Source organism: Pan paniscus, chromosome 5, assembly GCF_029289425.2.
Source record: "Pan paniscus chromosome 5, NHGRI_mPanPan1-v2.0_pri, whole genome shotgun sequence".
In the NCBI taxonomy this organism is placed as follows: domain Eukaryota; kingdom Metazoa; phylum Chordata; class Mammalia; order Primates; family Hominidae; genus Pan; species Pan paniscus.
The window spans coordinates 188,051,398-188,072,129 of record NC_073254.2 but is presented as its reverse complement, the minus strand read 5'-3'; the positions used below and the strand labels follow the sequence as shown (position 1 = coordinate 188,072,129).

At 37.8% G+C, this 20,732-nt stretch overlaps 1 protein-coding gene across 29 annotated transcripts in view; it reads right to left on the bottom strand.

Moving 5' to 3' along the window:
• The window catches only part of AFDN (afadin, adherens junction formation factor), a 145,800-nt gene that overhangs the window by 92,860 nt on the left and 32,208 nt on the right, over positions 1-20,732 (bottom strand). For 16 of the 29 annotated variants that reach the window (XM_034963258.4, XM_055114338.2, XM_055114336.2 and 13 more), the window contains exons 2-5: positions 14,333-14,528; positions 8,574-8,689; positions 6,692-6,855; positions 3,563-3,723 (exon numbers count right to left, since the gene is read on the bottom strand). In XM_034963258.4, coding sequence (XP_034819149.2) covers positions 3,563-3,723; positions 6,692-6,855; positions 8,574-8,689; positions 14,333-14,528 — 637 coding nt within the window. The remainder of the gene's footprint in view (positions 1-3,562; positions 3,724-6,691; positions 6,856-8,573; positions 8,690-14,332; positions 14,529-20,732) is intronic. The other 13 variants (XM_055114335.2, XM_063605547.1, XM_055114344.2 and 10 more) reach the window with 3 other exon arrangements.

Below are 20,732 nucleotides of genomic sequence, written 5' to 3'. Positions count from 1 at the left end.
TAGGATGCAGAGGAAGAAGACTAACAAGAAAACAAATAAATACCTTTAAAATAGTGACACACATTGTGAAAAATATAAGGTTGTGAGAAAGAACATGACCGAGAGCATCCTAAGCTTGGGTGACTGGCCAAGAACTCTCTGAAGAATAAACATTTGAACTCAGACCTGAACAACCAGACAGAAGTGGCCATGTGAAAATCTAAAGGAAGGGCTTTGTCTCAGCAGGGGACCAGCAACTGCTAAGGCCCAGGGCTGGGTAAGTCTGGTTGGGTTCACTGGCCAGTACGGACAGAGCGAGGGGAAAAGGGGCAGATGAGGTCAGGAACCAGCTGAGACCAGATCATACAGGACTTCCCAGACCACGATCACATCATGAGTTTGAATTATTCTAGTTAAAGTGAAAGCCACTGGAAGGGTTTAAGTTCTATGTGTATGAGAGAGAGAGAGAGAGAGAGAGAGAGAGAGAGAGAGAGAGAGGGTGTGGGTGCGTGCGTGCATGCAAGAGTGCACATGTATGACTGTGTCTGCGTGCATATGTCTAAGGAGGTGGACAAAATGTCACCTGTGCTTTCCAAAGAAGATCCTGGCTTTTGGATGAAGATAGGGACATTAGCAACAGGAGTGGAGTCCATTTAAACTGTGTTTTCCATGACACCAGAAGGCACACTCCTTATTTAATTACACTCCACATCCAAATACAGGCCTCAAGTAATTCACAAAAAAAAAGACGTACAATAGGATGAGCAAACAATTGGGTAGACTGCAGTAACATCTATATGATTTTGGTTAGTGCCCCGTTTTGAAGATGAAGAAACTGTGGCTCTTGGTTTGTACACAGTGGTTCCAACTGCACCCTGACCCCAGGTCCATGTTCTTCTGCACTTCACAGTGCCCCGCTACTCACAAGACTGCGTGCTAAAAAACCCAAGAGGAAGAATCAACTAAAACTTCTCTTACAATTCTGTTAATTTATCAGTGAAAAAAAAAAAACCCATAACAATAAATGGTAGTAGAGTATTTGTACCACAAATGAATTAACTGAGATATATAGGGCATTTTGGGGTCAATTACATTTTGAAGCCATCATGAAGCAAATATAACTGAGTGTCAAAAACACAAAGTTCAGGGGCAAAGCTTGTTATGAATTATGATGCCTGATCAGCTGTGAGGTGAGTTTAACAAAAACAAATTAAGGAGGACATGCAGGTTCTGTCATCAGAACTTGAGAAACTAATCCTTGGGGTAAAAGAGAAAAAAATAACAGACACAGCTGTCACTCTCAGAGAAGTGGTGTTCACAGGTGCCCTTGTCTCCAGCCCACACTAAAGAATTAACCTGATAGCTAAGCTGATAGCTGCAGTAGGCTGTAAGGATATATTTTTTCAGAGGAAGTCATTTGTTAAAACTAACAAATAAAAACCTTGGACTTCATTAATACTTTTGGCTTCCTTAGTATTAACCATAAAGGGCCATTTTTTGTTATCAATATTTAGTTAAGAGTTTCCTCAGAGTCTACATATAGAAAAATGCTCCTTCTACCCCCAATCACCCCTTTAACAGACAAGCTGTACTTTGATGTTCTGCTATTTCTCCTCCTAATTCTTTGCGGTTTTTCCTGTTTGCTTTGATGACTCCTCTTAACAATCAATGGCTTTCCCTTAAGTTTCTGAATCACCTATACACTGTCTCCTAACACTGATCACTCCCAAACCCTAATCGCCATGTGCCACTGGAACACTAGCCTAAAATATATCCCATATCCTACCAGCACTTTATGTGACAAACATAAACAAAACCTACCTTCCACCCCCAAACATTCTTTCATTCTACAGTCCATCAACATCTTTCCAATAAAAAGCAGAGGGGCCATCCTAAATGCCTCCCCTCCTCAGTAAAATCCAGTCTATTGCCAGTTCCTGATAATTCTACCTCTTAAATATTTCTTCAGACCCTTCTCTCTTTACAGTCCCACTGTCAATGACAGAGCTCAGAGGCCCCTTATTCCTTATATGGCCAAAGCAATACGTTTAATGGGCATGCCTGCTCCTAATCAGAATTCCCTCAAATCCATCTTCCACTCTGCTTCCACAGTCATCTCACCAGATATAAAGCTTAGGCTACAATGAAAGCCTTCTAAACCCCTAGCTTAAAACTCTTCAACAGCTTATTAACAAAGCATATCAAATTTTTCCATCAAAATACCCCCAACAGCAGTGCAAAATACATGGGGGAATCTGGGGACATAAGCTAACTGACATACAAAAACTTCCTATTTTATCGTAAAAAAAACATGCAAATGTTACATTCTAACCACATTAAAACATATTTCATTCTAACAAATATTTTTTAAAGTTAGATATAAAAATTGATACTCTAAGCTAGCTATGTTTACCATGACTCACTACCTCTAGCCCATACCTGAGTATTCTTTAAGGGAACCATAGAATACATTCAGAAATTCATTTCAGTAATAATGTCAAACTCCTTCTTACGGCATACAAAGTGCCCTCAGGTCTGGTATGTGGTTAGCACATGTAGCCATTTCTTAGCATTCCTCTTGTCTTTTAAAAAATTTTTACTACTGTTCTTTGTATTTTCTTTCAGACTCCTTATTTTGTCTTTTTTGGTGCATATATTTAGAAATTATTTCAAATTCTTGACAGAACAAGACAAAATATATATAAACAAAGAATCACTTGGGTCTCAAATGTAATCTATTAGAATATTTACGGAACCAAGAAGTCCCGTACTCTCTGAGATCTTTTTTGAATCACTGGCACTACAAGTCCTGTGAAATATGTTAATTACGACTCAGTTATAGGGTGCTAAGGGTCAAAATAAGCACTAACACTAGGGTGGGCCAACGTTCCCCCCAGATGGTGGCTGTCTGGACACTAGGCTGAAATATACTCAGGAGAAATAGAGTCCTGAGCAGTGTCTGCGATGGATGCAGAAGCAAGTGACCATGCATTCAATGTGTTACGTCTCATTTAGATCCCATCTCAAACAGAAAAATCATCTGAGGCAATCAGGAAAATTTAAACAATGACTAGTTATTTGATAGTATTAAGGAATTATTATCAATTATTTTATATATGATAATGATACTATGGTTATATTTTGTTTTGTTTTTAAGGAATCTTTATCCTTCAGGAAAATATACCAAAATATTTATAGTTGAAAGAATGAGAAGTTAGGGATTTGCTTCCCAATAATAGTTTGAGAATGGAGGCAACGTATTTTGGAGAACAGAAGAAACCTCAGTGATACGTACACGGGAGTTTATTCTATCTTTCTCTTTTTTTGTATATACTTGAAATTTTCTAGTTTTTTTTTTTAAGAGCTGTATTGGGGAAAAGTATGAAACTAAACATATCCCTATGTGAACAGGACTCTTGTACATAGGGTAGGCTGATTTTGTACCAGAAGTATATGGTACACATTTGTTATGAAAAGGTTACACCACCCATTGCTTTAGTTAAAGCAAGTCTCACGCACGTACAGTGTAATTAAACAATGCTCTTTGTAACAGGTAGAACAGAGAAAAAATACCAAGTTGTACCTGAATCAGGCCGCCCATCTGAGCTCCGAAATTCCTGCATTCTCTTTTCCAATTTTTGCTGCCTCCGTCGTTTCATAACCACCTCAGGATTAGAAATGGTTCGAGTAAAGCTGGTTTCCGGCATGTCTTTGTAAACCTCAGCAGCCAGTCGAGAATTTTCACTGTAAGAAAAAAAAATACCAAAAATATTTTAAACACTGTTTTCTTATTAGAAATAGACACATTGCAACCGCACAAAAATCAAAATGGCAGGTGCTATTTGGCTACATCTGTACCTAAGAGGTCTGTTACGTACTATTTACAACATGCTAATTACTATATGATAAAGAATATAGTTTCTCTCAACACAAACTAATATATTGAACTAAGCAGACATCTATCATTAAAAGTTTACATTAATAGTGAGTTTATTCATGAATAATGTTAAAAGAAAAATATATTGATTATACATTTCAGTAACTTCCACCAGTGTTACCCTAAAACAGACCAATATTTTACCATGACCTTCCAACCACAAGAAAGAAATATAGGACTGAATACTTAATTTTGCAAAAATCTGTCTTAACATTACAGTAAATTTAGGCTGGGCATGATGGCTCATGCCTATAATCCCAACACTTTGGGAGGCTGATGTGGGTGGATAATCTGAGGTCGGGAGTTGGAGACCAGCCTGACCAACATGGAGAAACCCCGTCTCTACTAAAAATACAAAATTAGCCGAGCGTGGTGGCAAATGCCTGTAATCCCAGTTACTTGGGAGGCTGAGGCAGGAGAATCACTTGAACTCAGGAGGCGGAGGTTGCAGTGAGCCAAGATTGTGCCACTGCATTCCAGCCTGGGCAACAAGAGCAAAACTTCATCTCAAAAAAAAAAAAAAATTATAGCAAATTTTGAAAAGCCCAAATTAATTGAATGGAATGATTTTTTTTTAACACCTAAAAGATTTAAAAGCATTAACTTTCTTGAAGTTAAATTTTCAAAAAGAATTAATTGCTCCAACAGTTTCTGTGAAGAAGTCAAATGTACAGAATGATGAGCTGAAAACAATACTAAGTAACTGACATACTTAACTAAATTTTGGTAAACATACTTTAAAGACACAATTTTTAATCATAAAAAATAATTTAATTAAAAATAGTCAAGCTTTTAATCAAGTTGAACAACTTAACTCATTTTAAGTTAAATAATTTATCACCCCATAAACAAGATGATAAATAGAGCGAGTCATAAAGTAGAAGCTTTTGGTTTGTTTTGGTTTATTTTGAGACAGGGTCTCGCTATGTAGTCCAGGCTGGAGTGCAGTGGCACAGTCATTGCTCACTGCAACCTCTATTTCCCAGGATCAAGCAATCCTCCCACCTTAGCCTCCTGACTAGCTGAGGCTACAGGCATAAACCTAGCCTAAGTTTTAAACTCTCCTTTTCTTTGATTTTTTTTCATGTATGAGCAACGTATCTTTGTACATTTTTTTCTCTTGCATAACTGCATTTAATAGAGTCTTATTATGTAATACTAGACTCAAGTGATTACATAGGCATCACTGTCTAGTAGATTTATATCTAAACCCCCTTTTGATGCAACACAAAATAGGCTCAAATTCCACTTTAAAGTATACCTTATTCACTGACAAATGGTTAATATCCTCAATACATACAGGACACTTAGAATCAATTTTAAAATGGGAAAAAGCCTTGGACAGGCCACTCCAACAAAAGAATATAAATGGTTAATAAATATGTGGAAAGATGTTGCCTTATTAATAACAAATTCAATTTATGGAAGGTATTATATACTGTAGAGATAATATACTGTTCTATGACACCTAAGAGTTGCAGGTGTAAGGAAAAGAGAAGTCTCCTGGGCTCCATGAGAGTACGGAGCAGTCTGCCGATGGGTTCAGAACACATGAGTATCTGAACCCTGTCACCCAACCATTCTTCTAGAATGCACTCTAAGAAAATAATCAGATGAGTTCCCTAAGTCGTAGAACAAGGATATTCACTGGAACATTTATTTAAAAACAAAACAAAGAACCACTATGAACAATCTATAAGTACACCAAAAATGGACTAGTTACATAAATTATGGAAGAACTATATAATACTGTATAATCATTTAAAAATGTTTTTGTGAAATATAAACATCTTAGTGGAAAAAATATCAAGTGAAAATCCAGTTGAAGAAACCGTGGTTACATTTCTGTTTAAAGCCTCTCCAGACAAGTATATGAAATAGAAACATTTATAGAGAAAAAACAAACTAGATTATGATTCTCTCTGGGTTCATGTGATGACAGGTGAGTTCTTTACGTTCTTCACCCTTTTTGGCAAATCTATGTATTCTGACTTTCTAAAAAGAGTATACATTATTTGATTACGGAAAAGTAATGTATAGAATACCATGTAGTCAAGACCAAGGCAACAGCAAGCTGCCTAAGAACAGGCATATGATAACCAAATGCACTAACTAAAAAACCAAAAACTGCTGAGGGTGAAAACAGGAACTAGAAACTCCACATTAAGGGGAAAGTCTAGTTTCTCCCAATGACTCTTTTTGTTATAGTACAAATGCAATGATTTAACTTATTCCCTCAGCTCTGTGTCAGATCCTCAAACACTTAAAATAGGTAACCATCTACAATGGAACTGGTGTGACAAAATAAGAAATGGGAGGTGGGAGTGGAGGGAACTAGATGGTGACCTGAAGCTTAAAAGGGAAAACCTGCTTTTCACCTTGTCAGCCTCTGACTAGGCATTAAGTGTATCTGAGGTACATATGAGACAACTGCTGCCTCATGGCCAAAACCACAGAAATGAGGAAAAAACCCAGCTGAAGATGAAAAAGAAAAATAACAATGTTAACTAGAGTTTGCTTATTTAAGACTAGCAAGACTGTGGGTGCAGAGATTCTTCCCAAGCACAGCAAGACAGGCACTGCCAGCAATGAACCCTGCTTAGGTAAGACCCTCTATCCTCCCTCCACACAGAAGAGCTGGGAGTAGACCCAAACACATTTCCTGACTGATACTCATCCTTTTCATAATTTATCTGAAAATTTAACAATTTTGGTGCAACAAAAACATCTGATTTGGAGCACAAAGAAAGGGGAACATTTCCAAAACTGACTTACACATCCTCCCCTTGGAAAGGTCTATCATCTTTATCAGATGCCTGTCGCAATGCCTCTTTTTCTCTCTTCTTTTTTTCCTTCTTTTCTTTCTTTGAGAGAGTTCTCTTGAAGTTCTGGATAACCCCTTCTTTTTCCTGCTTTTCAGGTCCATTACTTTGAGCCTTCTGATGAAAGTAACATTATCACCATATTGACTACTATACAGAATCACATAAAATTGCCTACGGCTTAGGTAACTTCATCTCACATGCTGCCGAACATGTGAACAAAGCTACTGAAACTCAGGAAGGTCTGGAGTAATGAGAATGGTCTTTATCTTGATTCAGCTGGCAGTTACATGGGTGTATTTATCAAAATCAATTGAACTGCACACTCAAGATCTGTGCATCTCACCGAATCTATATTTTACCTCATTTAAAAACTAGCAAGCAAGCAAGCTAAGAAACAAAAATCAAAGCCAGTTAGAAAACTGGGGGAGAAATGATGAAATCTGATTTTCAGTAAATAAAACTCCAAGTAATTTACATAAAGTAACTTGAATAAAAGAAACCTAACAAGATTATAAAAACAAAGAGTGAATTATAGACAAATCGCCTATAGTAGTGTTTAACTTTAAAGGAATTGTTAAGAGTAGCCATAATAAATTGGCTTTTATGAAACTGTTGTAAGTATTATGTTTGTGCAAAAATCTCTAACTCCGTTTCCAGATCTGATTTATTTGCTTGCTTCTTCTTAATTTGTATTTTAACCTCGAACAATGGCCTGCTAGCAGATGACAGAGATGCATTATTTTTACAGATAACTTAATAAGAAAATAACTATGAAAAATAAGGAAAAGAATGGCTATTGTGATGGGAAAGAAAACTACCTTCTGCTTTATAAGTTATGGGAGAAAAGCATGTGAACACTGCCATTTGATTCATAGATACTTGGAGCACTGCACTGGTCTTAGGAGTTCCAATACATGTCAATGAGGGTCTGTGGTCCATAGCAAAATATACAGAATGAAAGAGCATCTGCTGAAATTGTGGAGCAGAAATGAAATAAAACATGTATAGCAAAACAATGGACATGCATTCTTAACTTTTTTTGTATTTGCTGCAAATATGACACATCACTAAGCACAGTAACAAATAAGGTCAATACATTTTGTACATCTCCATGACTCTTCAACATGGAACAGTGACATCACACAAAATAAAAAATTTCTGCTGCTAAAAGTGATTAACGACAGCCTTTTCCCAATCTGTTGGGGGGCGGGGCGGGGGGGAATGAAATGGAAGATTTTTCATAAAAATATTCTTAACCTTTGCATTTGCTATCACTTGTCCATAATGAATTCTTGTGTAAGATGCCACTTGATTTAGCACAAAATAAAACATAGCAGCACAGAATTCCAGATATCCTACCACCTAGGAAGTTGTAGAATCACTCTATTCCATCATTCAAGAAAGTTTACTAATTCCTAACCCTGCGCATAATGAAAACGTTTTAAATGACCAAAGTTGCATCTAAAAGTTCACAAATAGATATAAAAGCGTTATTTTCCCTTTTGATCCTTATTAGAACTATTCTGATTTTATATTTTGGAAAAAAAAAAAATAACTGCAGCTGATCACCTGATCATTAAATCTCACAGTAACGAGTTTACATAAATATTCTTTGAAAAGGTGAGAAACAATATCTGGAATTACTAGTTGAGATAAAGGATAAAGTAGGGAGAAAAAGGCTTCTTTGAAATTATTTTCTGGGAGGAGGGTAAAAGGGTTTATAAAGAGAAGCAAAAAACAGAAGGAACTCCTGTAACAAAACATCAGTCTCCTGTTTATCAGTCAGACCTGGCCCTGGACCAAGACCGGCACAAAATACTGAGGGTTCCTACCTTAGGAGGAATGGCGTCATTCTCATTCTTAAGAACAAATCTGCCTTCCCGATCATCTTTGTTCCAATTCAGTTGTACAACTAGAGGTTTCTCATCTATATCCAATCTTCTTTCTTCTTCAAAACATGAAATGAAAAAAAGAATAAGCTATGGTTATTTCATAGAACTAGCTAATACAAGCATTCTGATATACATTTAATTTTATAGACAAAGCACCTACTTGCAGACTGAAATGTATTGTTCAAAATGTAAAATCATTTGTTTTAATTAATTCAACATTTTGTTGCTACTGTATGTTTATTACCACATATCCAGTGCCAGACACTGAACAGAGGCAATTCCCTCATTTAGATCTAACTGGGAAAATAAGAGAAATATACATGAAATAAGAAAAAAAGTATACATGGTTTTTGCTAAAAGCTTATTTCTGTAAATCAAATTATCTCATCTGCAACTGGAAAATAAGGACATAATGTCAATACCACACAGAAGTTCCACTGATTCTATGAGATTGTTCTCATCACATTAATGTTATACCCCACACAAAGCGATGGCAGCAGCCCTCACCAGTCTTGGAAGTGATGACTGCACTATTCTTCCTATCTCTGTGCATCTGATCCTTGTCTCCAAAATTTGCCCACTTCAACACTTACCTCTCCTTCCACCATAAAGTTACCATCACTTTTCTTATGTAAAGTATTATGTTTGGTATATTACTTCTTTCATTAGCAAGCCTCCCAGGCACACTTATCAGGAACATGGTACTCCATGGAGGGTCTCCGTGAGAGCCTCACACAGCCTGACCACCTCACAGAGGCCTACAGTCGCCGGAAGCTGTGGAAAAAAGGTGGCACTGAAGGATGGACCTGCTCCTACCGGCCAAGACACCCATCCCAGGCTGGAGAAGACTAAGGAAGCAGGAGCTGGCAACAGATTTGAGGCTGCAAGCCCCACACACAAGTCAGGCTACATTCCCCAGGAATTCTCCTTTCGCTCGGAGAAATCCATTCACTCTGCTCAAACCTTCAACTGTTCTTTGAGCCATTGCTACAAATTTAAACAGGTATTGAGTGACCTACCCAAATCTTTCTTTATCTTAAAGTCCCTACCTTTTAGTGTACAATTTGGCAGAATTTTAGTTTTTTTTAGAAATGCCTCTTTCAGAAACATCTGTTACAGGAATGCTCTGTAACCTGAATATCAGTAACACAAGACCCAGCACTTTCGGAGTTGAGTAAGGAAAGTAAAATTCACCATAAAATAAAATCACTGACTCCCTATCCAAACATCACTCCCTGTCCAGCTCTGCCCACTGCCCAGCACCCCATCAGTCACATCACCTCACAGTCAGAATGCATATGACAGTGCCCTGTCACACAAACTGCAAACTGCTATACTTTGCAGAAAAGGACAAGACTGCACGATGCTGGCTGGACTCACACCTATAATACCAGCACTTTGGGAGGCCAAGGTGGATAGATCGATTGAGCTCAAGAGTTTGAGACCAGCCTGGGCAACATGGCGAGATCCGATTTCCACAGAAAAAAAAAAAAGAAGAAGAAGAAATTAGCCGGGTGTGGTGGTGTGTGCTTGCAGTCCCAGCTGCTTGGAGGGCTGAGGTGGGAGAATCACCTGAGTCCAAGAGGTTGAGGCCACAGTGAACTGTGATGGCACCACTGCACTCCACTCTGGGTGACAAAGTGAGACCCTGTCTCAAAAAAAAAAAAAGAAAAAAAAAAAAAAGATTGCACAATGCTGATGAAAGTGATAGTAAAAACTCCATCAAGCACAAACTTGGCCAATGATAAATGAGGATCAGACAGACCAATTAATAACTAAAGAGACAACTGATAAGGATGATGATAATATAGACTCCTTGCAAGAGAAAGATGTGATTTTCCAAGGACTGGAAGACGTTCTGAGAAATACTGGTTCAAGTCCTAAACTCAAAGTGCTCTTCATAATCACACCCCAACAGTCACACAGAAAGTCAAGAAAGACAACCCAAGATTAAGTCTTTGTTTTTTCAATTAGTCCATATTTGAAGCAATAAATGATAAATATGAGATACACTTTGTTTTTCTAACAAAGGTCTCCAAATGCTGTCACCATTTACTATAAAATTTGATTCCAGATGAGGGTCTTACTATGTTGCCCAGGCTGATCTCAAACTCCTGATTTTAAGTAGCCCTCCAACCTCAGCCTCTTGAGTAGCTGTGACTATCGGTACATGCTACCACATTCAGCTTTGATCCTAGTTTTAAATGTGTTTTTCTAAGGGGCCTTTTACAGATACTATCTCTGGAAAACAGTACTTTGCTGTATTAGTAATAATATATTACAATAAAAACACTAGGTGAGGCAGTACAAACGATCACTTTGGTTAGGTTATTCAACGAAAAGATGCCCAGAGACTATATGACCAGGTCAGCCCTTGAAGGAAAGGATAAGCATAGGTTGTTCCAGAAAACTGTCAGAAAGAGAGGCAGTAACAGCATGGTGAGGGCACAAGGGTCTTACTACAGCCTCACGCAGGGGAAGAGAACTATTAATTTGAAAAAGCACTTTCAATGCTATGCCAAAAATTTAAATTTTAAATGAGCAATAGTTTACCACCACCCTCCCCATAAAAAATGACACCATAATAATGACAACAACGATGATATTTGACAGTACTACTAATAGTGTTGACAAAGATTATCCAGGTAATTATATACAGGATATGCTAAAAGGAGGCTGGTAAAAATAGGAGGCCATGAGACTAGCTAAAGAATTATCATGTAGCCAGGCGCGGTGACTCACGCCTGTAATCAAAGCACTTTGGGAGGCCGAGGCAGGTGGATCACAAGGTCAGGCGTTCAAGACCAGTCTGGCCAACACAGTGAAACCCTGTCTCTACTAAAAATACACAAAAAATTGGCCAGGTGTGGTGGTGTGCGCCTGTAATCCCAGCTACTCAGGAGGCTGAGGCAGGAGAATCGCGTGAACCCAGGAGGCGGAGGTTGCCGTGAGTCAAGATCATGCCACTGCACTCCAGCCTGGGCGACAGAATGAGACTCTGTCTCAAAAAAAAAAAAAAAAAGAATTAGTCCGTAATGGAAACAATAGAAATGCTAGTTATCAAAATACAGAAATAAAAAATTTTGGATAATTATTTTATCAACTGAAAATATAAGAAGTTAAAACCACAGTAAAAATTAGGGATAGAACAGTAAGTCTGAATTCCTTCCATAAACCAAAATTACCAAATCGTTCTCGTTGCAAAATTTTTACTAGATGAAAATCCTTCAGAGTGCAACTTTTAGAAAACTACCATTAACAATTATGTATACATCATAAAAGTAAAGCAAGAAGAGGGCTGAGATATTCTAAAGCACGTGTGAGTAGGCACTGAAGGTAAAGAGGGAACTGGGTCCTACTGTATCTTTACGCATTTAAGATCTCTTCTGCCTTAGTGGTTTCATTCACATTTTTAAAGTAGCATGATCCTTTTTTATGTTTCCTACTGAATTCACACAAAGACTTGGACTATATAAAAAGAATAGATGCAGAGCTTCCCTGGTGGCTGAAGGTTTGGGGCTGGGGCTTTAGCTCACTAGGGCTGCGGTATGCAAACGTGCTGAGGTGACCCCAGGGCACTGAGGAGCATTTAAATATTCAAGAGAAACAAGGTGCATGTGCCAGACACCAAAAGAACTGGTTCGGGTGGCTGCTGGACCACAGCAAACTGCACAGCGTCTCTTCTGTCGGCATCACATACATACAAAGCTGGGTTTTCCGTAACGCTGTAATAAACAAGCAGTACTCTCTGAAAATCAACATGGACAAGAAGTCAGGGCTCCCAGGGTCTGAGGAGCTCGGAAAGGCCCAAGAGGCACAACTGTCCCAGCAGACAGCAGCTGTGATTAAGAATAAAATGAAAGCTTCAGTTTTCCATCATTTTATGTGTACTATTTTTCAAACATCTACCTAACTGTTCACTGTTAAACACTTACTAAACCTGTCTGAATCTAACTACTTAATGAAACGGACTATTAGGTATTTCCTCTGGCCTAGCGGTGCCATTATTAAAAAATTACTGAGACGCTAAGGTTTCTGTAACCCAGAAAAGACTGAGAACCTGCATGCTAGGGCTTTCCTCATACCTGAGGCACTGGTGAAAAAAACCCAGCACTTTAAGCCCAAAGGTGTGGAAGTGTACCTGAGGGAGTGGGGAAGACACTATTTCCTTCTTCTTTAACCATCTTTTTGTTTTCGCCCTTTTCTTTAAAAAATCAAATTCATCCAATTTTTAGACCTCAAACTCCAATCTTACATATTATTCAAAGACTTCACACTCAACAGTATTCAACTAACTGAACAGCACAGACTAAAAAGAAAAAAAGGTGGAAGTGAGAGAGATTTTATTCTTCTTTGTAACCTATTTACAAAAATTCTAAGGTAAAGGAAAAACTCAGCTTCAGAAAAATCACTCAAAATTGAGAACACCCTCTATTGTTAAATTTAGTTTTGGCATTAATGATGAAGATGATAACCTTAAGAAAAAAAGTAAATAAACAACAACAACAACAAAATGGCCTGACTTACATACTACTGAGGGAAAAAGGATTTAGTCACACCTGAAAATCCCACACACTACCAACACTTTAGTCTATTTTCATATGTACAAAGAAAGCAGTATTTTTTGAGTAAAAAAAAAAAAAAAGGTTCAAAAAAGATCTGTGGATGGAACTTAAAAGAGGTATTCAAATTAGGTTTGTGCTATACATAAATCCTTTATTTGCTGCACCAACTGTAATCTGTATTTTATTAAAACAGGTTACTCAACATTTCCAAAACACCAATGAAAAAATTTTAAAATTTCTACATTTCATTTTATTAATTTTTTTAGAGACAAGGTCTCACTCTGTCACCCAGGGTGGAGTGCAGTGGCACGATCCTAGCTCACTGAAGCCTCAAACTCCTGAGCTCAAGTGATCCTCCTGCCTCAGCCTCCCAAGTAGCTGGGACTACAGGCATGTGCCATCATGCCCAGCTAACTTTTTTTTTTATTTTTTTGTGGAGATGGGTCTCACTATGTTGCCTCAAGCAATCTTCCCACCTCAGCCTCCCAAAGTGTCAGGATTACAGGCATAAGCCATGGCACTTACCTAAATTTCCACATTTCTTAATCAGTCTAATTTTAGTTGTCATTTGATATTGCTATATAAGATATTTTCAGAAATTTCTAATGTTAATACAAGCAGAAATTACTAAATACATAAGGAGGTTTCCTTAAGATACATACCCTAAATTATTCCCAAAGAATAATGAAAATGTATTGTTTCAGAAGGCAAAAATATTACAGCAAGATTGATGACTCATACCCATATAATATTTAACTGTGTTACAATTATAATATTATAATCTCTACATAAGAGCCACATAAAACATTCTCAAAAAGCAGGTAGCATACTACACAATGTATGTGACACCCAGATATGTTGGATAAATGTAACGCTACTTATCTTTGGAGAAATAAGCATATGCAAAATTAATATATTCATTCTAACTTCCAACAGATACATGTGCCGGGATTTATAAGAACACTTCCCAGACATAAAACAGTTTTCTCAGCCTGCCAGCTACTCTCCTACCCACCAAAAGAGAAGAAAGATGGAGACGAGCAGTAAACCTGACATGACCACAATGACCCTGGACAAGCTGTCTCTTCACAGGTCAGGTCACGCCTCTAGCAAACCCTTCCTGTATACACTGACCTCCGCTGACATGCACTTCATAGAGTGAATACTTGGGAGACGACAGCATTCGCATATCAGGTCGAAATTTCTCCGCGAGCGTTTCGATTACATCTTGAGTGGTGGCAGTACTAGAGACCCGAATACATTTTGTTGCAAAGTTTCCAGCAGCTTTATCTTGAAAATAAAATCTCATCACTCCATGGAACTCCAAATCCTAAAAGAAAACAAAATGGTACATTTTTGGAAAACAACATTCTGAAAAGGATTCACTTTTTGTAATAATAAATGAGAAAGTCTGTTCACTTTTTAAAAAAATGCTTCATCATAAACATCTGAGACTAACGTAGAGAGATGGGTTTTTAGTCTTCAAGTTTCATTTCTGACTTTGAACAAGTTACTAACAATTTCTCTTTGCCTCACCTGTCTCACGTATGAAATAATGGCTGTCAAATAGATGATGTTATCAACAGCTAACATCTATTGGTCCTTGGCAAGTGGTAGGCACACCATGACACTCAATATTTATAAGAATGCAGCTCAACAGATACTATTATTTAACCCTATTTCAAGATCTAGTTGTCCAAACTCATAGAGTTGAGTTCGGTGCTCGAGCTGGTATGTGGCAGATCCAGAGTTAAGACCCAGATCCACCAGACTCCAAAGTCCATGCCTGTACTGCCCGTGAGGTCCCTTTCCAGCTCCAAGGGTCAAAAGCCTAAATGAACAAGTTCCTTTTAAAAAGCAAGAGGGAAATGTTGGTCCCAACCATTAATGTGAATAAATGAAAACTCTTAATTTTTGAAGAATATATTATGTTGGTGCAAAATTGTGGGTTTTGCCATTATTTTCAATGGCAAAAAGCACAAGTACTTTTGCACCAACCTAATAGTTGTAACTAATTTTCTAAATGAACTACTTGCCCATAATCAATGAACGCATTTTAGATTTGTCTCAAAATCTTACCTCTAGAGAAAAAGCACATTGGAATTCCAGCCAAAGGTATCCCCTCCACAGGTATCATCTACTGCAATGTGGGCTGACACTCACAACTGTGGGATGTCCTTTCCCATTATTTCCTTGCACACAGAAAAAGCACAACTCCCAACAAAAATTCCAGAGAAAATTTCTAACTCCTAGGTCACTTTTACTGTCTCAAGCAAGATTAAAGATTCAGTTGTTCAACTAAAGTCATCCTTGGTTCCACATCTGATCCATCAAAATACACTCAGAATCCAACCAAAGTCCTGTTCAAACTAAGTCACAACACATCATTCCTTGGCTTTACATTTTGCAATGGCTTTCATGTTCTCAAAAGTCAAACCATTTGGTCCTCAAAGCCCATCACACTGAATGAAGCCTTTCTTTACTTTTCCCCAATCCACTAGCCTCTTTTTGACTAATAAGTATGAACTAAGAAGTACTTATTTGAAGAAAAATAGGAGAAATGGGATACAGGTTGAGAATACCTTATTCAAAATGCTTGGAACCAGAACTATTTTGAATTTTGAGTATTTGCAGATTTTGGAATATTTGCATGATACACTTCAGCATGTCTGATCTGAGAATCTGAAATCTGAAATGCTGCAATATGCATTTCTCCTTTGAGTGTCATGTTGGCGCTCAAAACATTTCAGATTTTGGAGCATGTCATATTTCAGGTTTTCAAGTTAGAGACACTTAACCTGTATTAGAACAGGGTTAACAACTATACAAACTTATGAAAATCAAAACAAAAAAATGAGACAGTAAGGCACATTTCTAGCCCTGAAACTTTACAGTGCTTGCTCAGGGTGTCTTGTTACCCACTATACCAAGAGAAAATACAAAACAAATGAGCATGTATGTTCAGAAACAACACTTACCCATAGATTCTGGAGTAAAGGAGGGCCATAGTTTTGGGTGCAAGACCTGAGAAAGCTTAAAGAGTTGGCAAAATGGGAGCTACATGAGTAGGAGTCCTGCTGTCTCTCAGAAATTCTATCAACAACCTCTTAGTCTGGTCTGGGTCAAGTAACAAACAAAGCAAACCTGACATCCTTTTAAACATGTCCATCTCTATGTTAGTCTGGCAACCCTAAAACCTTTATAACTGCCGGGCACAGTGGCCCATGCCTGTAATCCCAGCACTTCGGGAGGCCGAGGTGGGCGGATCACCTGAGATCAGGAGTTCGAGACCAGCCTGACCAAGATGGTGGAACCCTGTCTCTACAAAAAATACAAAAATTAGCTGGGCGTGGTGGCAGGCACCTGTAATCTCAGCTACTCAGGAGGCTGAGGCAGGAGAACTGCTTGAACCCAGGAGGTGGAGGTTGCAGTGAGCCAAGATCGCGCCACTGCACTCCAGCCTGGGCGACAGAGCAAGACTTCATCTAAAAAAAAAAAAAAACCAAACCTTTATAACTAAAAATGCATGCGAAACATGCTCCTACACTATAAACCTGTGAGTCTTAGGTAATATTAATGACAGGCCACGCTCACCGCCTATGTGCCAGGTACTGTGCTGACCACGTCCTATGCACTGTCTCCCCAGCTTCCCTTCACCTCCGTTCTCCCCACATCTGCTGGCTGTACCTCTTGGAATCATTCAAGCATCTGCCGCTACCCCCTTCCACGGACTCCTAAAATGGCACTTTAGAAAACAAAAATTTCTATACAAATTTAGCTGTATAAATTTAAGATTTTATCATGGGAGCTGTATTTTTATTCCAGGATTCCGATACTTTCACACTACCACCCTGAAACCATCTTTATACTAAACCTAATAGTCTCTAAAATATTCATTGGCAAAACTACCCCCAGGCTTCTCCAAAGGCTCACCCTTATACAAGAAGTTAAAGCAAAAAAGCAATTAATCTCCATAGTACTCAATCATTTTGCTAACAAAACAGTTTTACATTAGTTGTGATCAGAATAAAACAGGCCAGATGTACCAAAGGATGACAAGAAATACAAAAGCACCAGTTTCCCTGAGAATTGCCAACAAATACTTTCAAATTACCAGATATTAAAGAACCAAAAGAAAAACAGAAGCATCATCTGTGGCTGGCAAGGGTGGGAGGGAATGCCCATTAACATCAGCAACACAAAGGAAAGAATCCAGAATGAGCTGATAAAGACAAACAGGGAAAAGAGGAGAATCCACTTAGCCACCTTCATGAAAATTCCTTACATATAAATTACTGCCCTTCACTGTAAAAAAGGAAACTGCAAACATAAAATCTTTATTACCAATGTGGCCCAGCTACTTACCTTACATAAAATGTTAAGAGATCAAAGAGAGAAAAAAAAGAAACCCAAGGGAGTAAGGAGATACTGGTGTCCTCATCAAGCAGTAGCATTCCTGTGTATAGAAAAGTAAGAGTATTCCTGGAAACAATGTTCCAGGTTCTACCAAGCCTAAATAAAGCCTATGAAAACTAGGTTTTATTACATTTCATGTGCACTACATGTTAATAAATATTAATTTAGTTTGACATCACACAAGAATGTATTAATACCTGTTCCCAGAATATTCCCTTAATAAACAGATTAACATTCTGCTCAATTATTTTGCCAATCATGTTTGGCTGGTGTGAATAATTCCACAGAATCTTATCAAAACTAGTCAAATGGATAAAATCAAGTTCCTAAACCTGAAAACTGGGTATGAAGGGAGGGGAGAGGAGGGGAGGTCCAAAGAAGTACACTGACCACCAACACCTAGCTTGCCCAGCAGCAGGGCTGAGGTACAGCCAGCATTAACTGGCCCCAGACCTGCCTACATCACCATGCTCTGCTGGGAGTTTGACACTAATTATTTTTCTCTGATCTTACAACAGGTACAAGAAAAGTTCCAGAAGAAACAAATGAATGAATGGTTAAATGAGAGAAAGAAATTGTTGGTGACTTGAGACCATCACCTACCTAGACAGGCCTGGCATTCAAATACAAGTATTCTTACTGCTCACGAGGGACTCCGAGGCAGCTCACGCCCCACACAGTGCCTAATCAACCTCATCCACCACGTCTAGACATCTGTCTGTCCTACAGTGCAGCGGAAACATCTGGGGGGCTGCAACAGGACATGAACAGGTTCACATTTCAACATGACAGCCACATCCTTGAGTGAGTTTTTAAAGTCTATGTGAACTCAAATCTCCACTTTATAAAATGAAAACAAGCTTGTTTTGAGGATTAAACAAAATATATAAAGCAACTCATGCTACCTCACACACAGGTAAGTGCTCAACAATGAGAAGTTTTCTTCTTTACAGTCTCTCCCACTAGAATATAGCTTTTCTGGGACAAGGAAACCTCTTTTATTCACTGTTCTAGGTCCTCCCTCAGGATCCAATACAATGCTCTGCATATAACAATAAAAACAAATATGAGTCAAGATGCCCAATAACAAGATCTAATTCTGCCAGCTGTGGTTGTCTGTTCTCAATTGATAAGAATGCTGGAAAGCAAAACTTAAATTTATAATAAACAGCCATGAAGTCTCAAGGGCAGAATTAATAGTCTAATATGTTGCAGCCAACCTAGTTATAATCTTACAAAGACAAAGGTTTCTTAAAAAAAAAAAAAAAAAAAGCATTGCTATAGGTACTTAATACCTAAATGAAGAGCTTACTTGCAAGCAGCATGTTTTCAGAAAGAAGTTTCGATTTAGAATAGGTAAGATAATAACTGCCTATGATCACTTCATCAGTACAGTCAGCGTACAATGCTCATCTCAGTATGTCTCAATAATCTAATTCAAAGGGAAGGAAAAAATATAATAATCACATTTCCGTTCCTTAATGGTTATTTCTCCTGCCAGGAAAACAAGTTTGTTTGGTAAATATTTACCTTGATACACACTTTTCCCTGAGAAATATTATCACCAATGATTACTGAAACAGAAAAACTGCTTTAGGTCAACTCCAAAACAAAAATTCTTTTCATGCTTATCAAAAGAATACAATGATCCAAAACTAAAAAAAAAAAATAACAAAACCAAGCTACACTGTGAAATTATTAGAGTCAATACAAGAAATAAAGAATTAAAGGCGGAGATTTTCTTTTAAATATCAGTATTTCATTAATAAAACTGACAATCAACTGGCTGTATTCTCCAAGCCAGCAGAAATTCACCAGGACAACCCTAAACCTCCTTTTGATAAAGCTAATCAGAATCATTCTTTCTAAAACTTAAATAGGTCAACCATGCACAATTTACTTTTCTTCTATGGTTAGCACTTAGACGAAACTCATGTCCTAGCCAGTAGCAAAACAATGCTAACTTCAAACAGATCACCAATTCCTACTCCCCATGGAGGAAACTGACGGACTGTCCACTTTATTACACATGCACACAACCAATTTATTTCTTAGGCTGGTGTCTACAAAATATGTGCAAAGGTTAAAAAAAATACAGCTGTGCCTTCAACACACACCAGTTGCTAGTACACAAAACAACCTGGCGGCAATAGCCATTTGACCTACTTAACATTAAGGTGTTAACAGCTTTAGGTAGAGGATAGAAGAAATATTTGAATATGGGCTTTTGAAATCTTTTCTATGAACACTATTTTTAAATACTAATACTTCAAGAACACTATTTGAAATGAAATACATTTCATTACCTAAAATTTTTACAAGACAAATAATATACCTGGAAGCAATTGAAAAAGAAAAAAAAAAAAAGAACGGCCATAAAATTTCTTCACCAGGCTAACATTCTTTCCACTGGATTCATTCCCAAGAAACCGTCTTCCTAGCCCTTTCCTCCCACTCCTCATTCCTATAAAGCTCCTAGAAACCCAGTTTTCTATTAGCACTAATTCCATTACCTTAGAATTTTCTGACGTTCCCGACCACAAAATAATTTTCTCTAGAAATTCAATCAATTTGCTTTGTCTTTAACCTTGGTTTCCTCATTTATAAAATGAGCACAGTAAAGTATGGACTTACACAGGGCACTATTATTCTGTTGCTGGCAATGTAAACTGGCAAACAAGCAACTGAGAGCAACTTAGCAAACACAATCCAATTCTAGAAAAAGAATTTACACCTTCATGTGTACATGTGGTCTTTAAAATCAAATGACTTCGTTAAATTTTTGTCTGAAAATAAAGGCATAAGCTTAACACACAGCAATGCACAACTGTGTAATGTGAACCAACCACTGTACTAGAAGTACATCTTAATGCTTATTCACCAAATCTGAGAAAGACCAAGTTCACTGAAAGTGGGAAAAGGTCATCTTCCAAGCAAAGAACAAAATATTTCTGGACTTAAGAAAACTAACAAAACAGAGAGAAAGCACACGATTGCACAGATCTCCCTTTTTATGAACTCTAACAAAAATCCATCCAGTACCCAAACACCTAAATGTTATAAATAAAACAAAATTCTCTGCCAGAAAACACAGCCTGCTGTGAAAACCAACAAGCCA